The following is an 8,483-nucleotide window of genomic DNA, read 5'->3' on the forward strand; positions in this document are numbered from 1 at the left end:
GATTAAGTTATTCCATTTATATCTTAAATCAAACAGATTATATGTTCATTTAAAAATAAAATTCGGATAAAGAGGAGTTTGATAAATCAAATTGGGATAGATAGGAAAATACATGGTTTTAAAGATATAACATTTTTATTATTTAGTATATAAAATTACATTTATTCAACTCCTACAATACATATGGTTTATATATGTATAACTTTTTAATATATAAAATTACATTTATTTAATCCGTGTAATACATGGGGCTATAACCTAGTATCAATTTGATGTGGTTCCAACCGATAATCGATTGGCCAAAGCAAATAGGGAAAATTCTAGAAAGAATTTAAGATAGGATTTTAGATAATTTCTTCTTTTATATCTCATTATCAAAACAAAACCACTTAAATAGGAATTACGTGGAAACAAATAAGTGACTATCCATGGAATGAGGGGATCATGGATACCCACTACTCCTCTATCTTAAGATCATGGATCATCAACTAGTACTACGAATTGCAAAACAAATACTAAAATAATAAAACATGACAATTAAATAACATGTGCTATTCACATGGAGTTATATGAATGAGATCCATGTATAACATTGCGGGTACGTATCATTCCACCTCGCTCGAATTCACCTTGTCCTCAAGGTGAAAGTCGGGATAAGCACGAACGAAACGTCCCACGGTGGACGCCACTCGGTTCGTTTGGTGACGTTCGGAGAAATCGTAATCAAGCGCCATGGTGGCCGCCACTCATTCATAGGACTCGCCTTTGGTCTAGTTCCAACAAGTACAACCCACTCCATTAAATGTCTCACATCATTACCGCCAAGCTTATAGTTGTAGTTGTCATGAGAAATTTGAATTTTCCTTTTAGCAGACGATACATGCATAACATGTATCAAAAAAACAACTTTTCCCATGGCAGGAGCACCAAACCAAATGTCATCAACATGTCTCGGTTCACAAGAGTCTACCATTAATGAATTTTTGTTGGCATCTTGTATCTTGGGTTGGAAGCATGGGCTTGGTGGCTGATGTTGTTGAATTCCACCCAGCGAACCGCAATGGCCCGGTGTTACTTGTAACGGGTCTTGTTGCAGTGCAACAAAAAGTTTTGGTGTTGATGCGGCGGGTGAACGAACTTTTTTCGGTGGCAGTGTCACGACAGGTTGGATGAGGTTGGTTGATTTTGTGGCTGTTGGTGCGGGTAATGGTTCGGGAAAGGAGGTGGGTGGTGATTGGATATTGGTTTGGGGGGCTTCCCACTTGGTTCGAATCGATCAGAACTCGTTGAGAAGGGTTTGCAACTGAGACTCGAGCTTCGCAAGGGATTCATTCATCCATTGGTAGAACTCGGTTTCGGATGGAGTGTGAGCAACCATGGTCGGGGGGATCACGACGGCTCTGATACCACTGATGTGGTTCCAACCGATAATCTATTGGCCAAAGAAAATAGGGAGAATTCTAGAGAGAAATTAAGATAGGATTTTAGATAATTTCTTCTTTTATATCTCATTATCAAAACAAAACCACTTAAATAGAAATTACATGGAAACAAATAAGTGACTATCCATGGAATGAGGGGATCATGGATACCCACTACTCCTCTATCTTAAAATCATGGATCATCAACTAGTACTCGAATTGCAAAACAAATACTAAAATAATAAAACATGACAATTAAATAATATGTGCTATTCACATGGAGTTATATGAATGAGATCCATGTATAACATTGCGGGTACGTATCACAATTCTATGAGAAACCCATCATAAAAATATAAGTGTGTCAAAAATCACATTCTAATATAGCAACCATTTATTTTTTTAAACGCCAACTTTATGATAATTATTTCGTTTACCTGGTAACAAAATTATAATCATAAATCGTCAAATCTATGAATTTTCTAAATCATAAGCTTATCATAAAAATCAGAAACAATAAAATTTTTGGTGTTAAATTAGTTTATTTTTATATTTTATGCAATTGCTCTTTATATATTTTTTGCAAATAAAAATTCATAACAAATTCAAACGAGTTCTAAAACTCCCAAAAATTCATTGAACTAATCTAATATGGTGAGGAACAAAATCCTACCGTCAATTTAACCAAAACGGCAAAACGCAAGCCTAGCCTAATTTTTTCACCTAAGAACCCTAGAAATGGGGATTTAAAATTTGTACAGATTAAGCCCTTTATCATAGAAGGTAAAATTTGTAGGAGACTAGTACGGTACCGGTATTTGAAGGTAAAATTCGGTATTTTACTGGTACCGTACCGACTGAAAATGACAAAAAGTGGGTAACGGTACCGAAAAAAATCGGTACGGTAAATTCGATACCGTTATTGATATCCAATATCAAATGCTCAACCCTAGTGGAGGAGGCTGGATACACAAAACTTAAGGGCTAAATGATAAAAAAAAAAAAAAGGTAAAACAAGTTAGCTATTGTTAACTAAGGGGTAAACACTAAATAATAGTTCACCTTTATGACTGATATCTTCTGTGTTTATTTTTTTGGTCTTTTATTAATAATTAGGTACAATCATCATGTGTTACGATGAGAGTTCGGTCTGTATCGATTCAATATTTATTATGATAACGATATGGTATGGTATGGTACTGATGCCCGGTATAGCAACCGAAAAAGATACAAACAAATAGCGGTTCTAACAAGATACTCTATTGCGAAAACAAAGGTACAATTGAGGATCTCTGTCAATGTATGTTCTTGATTCTCTGATATTTGTTGTGTTTTTGGTCTTTTATCTATAACTAGGTACAATCTTAACGCGTTACGGTGAGAATTCGGTCTGTATCAATTCAATTTATTACGATAATGGTATGGTACCAATGCCCGATATAGCAACCAAAAAAGATAAAAACAAATAGTGGTTCCAAAAAGATACTCTACTGTGAATACAACTTTGTTTTCGATAAAATGTACATCGAAAATCAAAAAATACGAACACTGGTATTGGTACTGAAGTTGTCAGGATGGTATCTGTTCAGTTTGTCACGATAAAAAACAAAAAGTTCAAATGGATTTGACTTGTTCGACTTTTGAAAAAAAAAACTTTCCACCACTTTATATAAAGAAATGTGCGGTAACTTTCATAACATGTGCGTTTATGTTTTGATTACTTGCACGTTACTCTCCCAGCAATTTGTTTACTCGGTTTAAAAAAAAAATACATACTCATATGTTAATGAAAATAGACATGTCCTAACGACATACTCATAATTTTACAATATATGGTATTTTATGAAGGGTGGAGATACAATAGGAAGTTTATTTGGCTAAGAAGGCTAGGAAGTGATCTTGACCATCCATTTAGTTAATCAAGGGCTAAGATTAAATGATGGAAATTGATGGGAAAAAAAGAGGCGCGTGAGTTTGTTTAGGGGCATTCTAGTCAATCCAAGACAATAGTTTCTCTCTCCTCCAATCCCCCCCTCATTTTTTAAACGTTAATAACTCTTTCATACAACATTATTTTTTTATAAAAATTGCACCAAAAAAACAAGCGTTTTTTATCTTTAAAACGAGTATACTATTGCTATATTTTCGAAATTTTTTTTTGAAAACCCAGTTGCGTAAAACGCAATGGAAAAAACCCAGTTGCGTAAAACGCAATGGAAAAAAAACCTAAAAAATGACATTTTTCTAAAACGCAATGCACCAACAACACAAAGAAATGTCTTATTTGTAAAACGCAATGGCTAGAAAACACAAAGAAATGTGTTATTTCCAAAACGCTGAAGAAACACTAGATTAACGACCGGAATCGAATAATCTAGAGGGTTTGGATCTGCATAAAAGGGAGGGGGGGTCGTTTCTCTCGTTTGATTCGGTACAACAGACCTTCTTCTCTGATGAACTCTGCAAAAAAAAAAAAAAAAAAAAAAAGAAGCACCGTTAGCCTCGCCAAGGGGAGAAAGGGGTTCTCTCCTTGACCCAACTCCGGTGTGAGAATAAGTATGGATTAAGAAGAAGAAGATGTATTGTAGAAGTGTGTGTAACTTGAATTTCATACCTGAATGGTTCTCATATTTATAGCTGGGAGTCTTTTGGGCGGGAAAACCCGTTAGTGAAAAGTTGACGGAAGATGCCAACCCCGTAAGTGGTTACATTTCCTTCCGTCAAGTTTCTTGATCCATCGTGAGTGCACACGGATCGTGGTTTAGATCGATGGCTGGGGTTTTGCCACGTGTAAAGTGATCAAATGGAGATTACTCTCCAATTGCATGCTCTCGTTGTGATTTCAGGGATGCCTGGGGTGGCGACACGTGTCCAGACGGTTATAACCGTCTTAGTGGTGCACGATTGAATTCCTTCTAGAAGATTACTGTTGTAATCTGGTGTGACTCCTTATCGTGTGGAATCAGCTGAATAAATAAATCCCAAGTCTGGGTAAATAATATCCAAGCCTGGATATTATTATGCGGAAGTATTTTAACTTAGGATTTTCATCCTTTGTTTGTGGGGAAGGCGCAAGGATTTATGATTTCCTTTTGGCGCACGAGTGCCGTTTGCTATCTGCCTTTTAAGCCTTCTTTGTAGGACCAGTGCGCGGCCGCGCAAGGTCAGAAGGGCTATTTGACCAAGTTGTGGTATGGTCCCAAGTACTTGTCATAAGGTTTTTGGGACCTTACCCCTTCAAATCCCCCAGTCTAGTGTTGCTCTTATACAAGTAAGTGGAGCACTGGACTTATGAGAGAGAAAGTGCTTCTTGGCGCGAAAATGAGAAATCTTTTATGAGAAGATTTAATTTTGTTTTTTTAGGGGAAATTATGACTTTCTGCCTTCTTATAATCATGACCTGACGTGTGGTGACGTCAGTTTGTAATAAAAAAATTGATATTTCTCAATATTTTCTTTCTTACATTGGGATACGTAATGGCGCTTGTCAGGCTTCATTAATGGAGATAAGACCTTAGTCCCTGTAGCGCTGTTCAGAGGGGACGTTTTTCTGACAGTTAATCATGGTGATCAAGTTTTTTTTTCCTCACTCTCTCTCTATATATATATATATATATATATATATATATATATATATATATATATATATATATATATGTATTGGGATGCTCGTTTGCTTCCTTAGTTTGAAAAGAATGAAGGGGAAAAGTATCGTTCGTTCCCGGCGACTTTCAGATATCCTAAGGATTCGTGAAGCTGCTGAGGCCCTCTTACTTCTTGCTAACTCTCCGCCATTAATGGCTACCGGAAAAGAAAATTCTTTCGTCGTTGGCTCTCCAATAGTTGTTGGTTCTGATGGTAAAGTTTTCCGGCAAGAGGGTATTGCCGATGAGGAAGCCGGTGTCTTGTCCGTTGATGCTTTGATGACCCGTTTTTCAACGATTCAGCACGGGGGATGTGAATTGGTGTATTCCCGTCGGAAAAATCGCCGTGTCGATTATGTGCCAGTTGTTGTTGATGGTCATGCTACTAACTAGGTTAGGTTTGGGAAATAACGTATTCCCTTTTTTGTTGTTCGTATAAATTTGCTGGTTTTGGTACTGGAAAGGTTTTGAAGATCATTGCCATGATCTTTGTTATGAAGTGTTATGCTACACTTGATAATGTATATATATTTTTTTGTTTGGTGTACTTCTGTACCTGTAGATTTTGTTTGTTTTGTGTGTTTGGATTACAATATGTTGCATGTGTTTTAATTGCTTTGATCAGGTAGAGCGAATAAGAGATGGTATTGTGCTCATGTGTGAACGTTTGTCCAGAATATGCATTTATGTTGCGCTTTTTTCCAGACTGTTCATGAGGTGTACAATGTTTACCATGTTGTTTTCGCGTAGACCAAAAGAATTACATGCAATTTGTAACAAACAGTAACAAGGAAATACATTGCCTGTGAATGAGTTGTCCTATATGTAACACCTGCGCAGCTGCTGCGCGTTCCAGGTGCGGGGAACTAGAGTCCCATCAATTCTTTTTAGGGTGTATGCCCCTTTGCCTAGGACCTCATTGATGATGTATGGTCCTTCCCATTTTGGCGCTAATTTGCCTGGTTTTTCTGCGTTTGACGCTTCATTGTCGCGCAAGACGAAATCACCAGGAACAAAGGTACACACGCGTACACGCGCATTGTAATATTTTTTCGAGTTTGGATTTGTACCTTGCTTCTATGATGGCGGCGTTCTCGCGCCTTTCTTCAAGAAGGTCTAAATCCATTCTTCGTTCATGCTCATTGTTTTGTTTTTCCATGGCTATCATGCGCGGTGACGGTAGGCCAATTTCGGCTGGGATTACGGCTTCAGACCCGTAGACCAAGCTGAATGGAGTTTCTCCCGTGCTAGTCTTTGGCATTGTTCGATGTGCCCATAGGATGCTAGGGAGTTCATCGACCCATCCTCTGCGCGTTGTGCCCAGTCGCGCCTTAATGCCGTCGACTATTTGTTTGTTGATGCTTTCGACTTGGCCATTTGCTTGTGGGTGCCACAGAGGCAAAGTTGTGCTCAATCTTCATTTCCTTGAACCATTTTTGTAGATCTTCTGAGGCAAAGTTAGTGCCGTTGTCGGAAATGATGCGCAATGGCAATCCAAATCTGCAAATGATATGTTCCCATATAAATTTGCGGATTACCATTGCTGTGGTTGAGGCCAAGGCTTTAGCTTCAACCCACTTCGTGAAGTAGTCGACTGCTACAATGATGAATTTGACTGCGCCTGGCGCGTCAGGAAATGGGCCAACAAGATCGATGCCCCATTGTTGGAATGGCCAGGCAGACGTAACTGGTACTAGTGGATTCTTTGGCCGGAGCGTCTTTGGCACGTGACGTTGGCATGCTGTGCATTTCCGTAGTATTTCTACCGCGTCTATGTGCATTCCCGGCCAATAATATCCTGCGCTCATTATTTTTGCTACTACCATGCGCGGTCCGGCGTGTATCCCGCACAAGCCTTCATGGATTTCTCTGACCAGGTATTGTGCGTCTGTCTTGTCGACGCATCGTAGTAATGGTCTCATGAACGACTTTCTGTATAGAATGTCGTCCGCCATTTCGTAGTTTATTGCTTTATTCTGGATTTTCCTGGCTTCCGCCTTTTCTTCCGGGAGTTTTCCGTGTTGTAAGTATAAGATGATCGGAGACATGCAGGACGGATTGCCGATCTCTATAATGTTAACTTGTTTGAGAGGAACAGAGGGGTTGGACAATACCTCTATACGCACCTCTTTTGCTAAGTGCTTGAAGCTGGTAGCGACCAATTTGCTTAGTGCGTCCGCATGTTTGTTTTCGCTTCTGTTTATATGATTGACCTTAAATGTTTGGAATTGACTGATCAACATCCGCGCTTGTTCTAGATATAATGCCATAGCCTCTCCTCTTGCGTCGTAATGCCCATTGACTTGTTCAGCCACTAGTTTTGAATCAACGTTAGCTTCAAGGTTTCTTGCTCCCATTTTAAGCGCTAGGCGAAGGCCTGCTAAGAACGCCTCGTATTCCGCTTCGTTGTTAGTGCTTCGGAAGTCTAGGCGTATGGCGTATGTAAGCTCGTGGTCATCCGGGCTGACAAGTCGGAGACCTGCCCCTGCTGTCCAGACCCTATCGTCGAAACCAGGAACAGGGTTTTGGATTGCCTCACACTCTTGGACTTTGTCAATTGGAACTTCTGTGGCGATGTCTGCTAGAACTTGCCCTTTCATTGTCGGTCATGGTCTGTACATGATATTCTATCCTCCGAGCTCAATAGCCCATTTGGCCAATCTTCCCGCAATGTCAGGTTTGGATAAGATTTGACCCAAGTGGTAGTTGGTAAGAACTGTGATGACATGACCGAAAAAATATCGACGTAAGCGTGTCTTGATGCATGTACTAGCGCTAGGACTAGTTTTTCGATCATTGAATAACGCGTCTCTCGGCCAGTGAGCATCTTGCTTATGTAATAAATTGGAGTCTGAACATTTTCTCGCTCCACCATCAATACCACACCTACCGCTACTTCCGCAGCAGATAGATATAAAATCAACGGTTCTTTTTCTCTTGGTGCGGTTAGCGTTGGCAACTAAATTAAACATTCCTTCATTTGTTTGAAGGCTGCTTCCGCTTCGGGTGTCCACTGGAAGTGAGTTTTCTTCGCGCAGTTTCGCAGCGTGCTGATGAATGGATAAGACTTCGCCGCATGGTTTGCCAAGAATCTGTTAAAGGCTGCTAGACGTCCGACGAGTCTTTGCATTTCTTTTATTGTTGCAGGTGATGGCATTAGCTGGATTGCCTGCACTTTCTCCGGGTTCACTTTGAAACCGTCTCTTGTGACTATGAAGCCCAAAAATTTCCCTTCCTCCATGCCGAAGGAGCATTTCGTTGGGTTGAGTTTCAAGTTCACGTTGCTCAAAGAATCGAACGTGCGCTGGATGTTTGCGAGCATCGTTTCTTCCTCGTGGCTCATGATGACAAGGTCATCCATGTATACTTCAACTGTCTTGCCGATGTCGCCTCTGAAGACTGTGTCCATTAAGCGTTG

The 8,483-nt window shown here is 39.7% G+C and overlaps 1 protein-coding gene across 1 annotated transcript; it reads right to left on the reverse strand.

Moving 5' to 3' along the window:
* Positions 1 to 6,396: 6,396 nt before the first annotated feature.
* On the reverse strand, positions 6,397 to 7,665 carry LOC110943307 (protein NYNRIN-like). The gene has a single exon (XM_022185058.1). It carries the CDS (start codon positions 7,663 to 7,665, stop codon positions 6,397 to 6,399), a length of 1,269 nt encoding a protein of 422 aa, XP_022040750.1.
* Positions 7,666 to 8,483: the final 818 nt, after the last annotated feature.

The sequence above is a fragment of the Helianthus annuus genome, chromosome 5 (genome assembly GCF_002127325.2).
Source record: "Helianthus annuus cultivar XRQ/B chromosome 5, HanXRQr2.0-SUNRISE, whole genome shotgun sequence".
Lineage (NCBI taxonomy): Eukaryota > Viridiplantae > Streptophyta > Magnoliopsida > Asterales > Asteraceae > Helianthus > Helianthus annuus.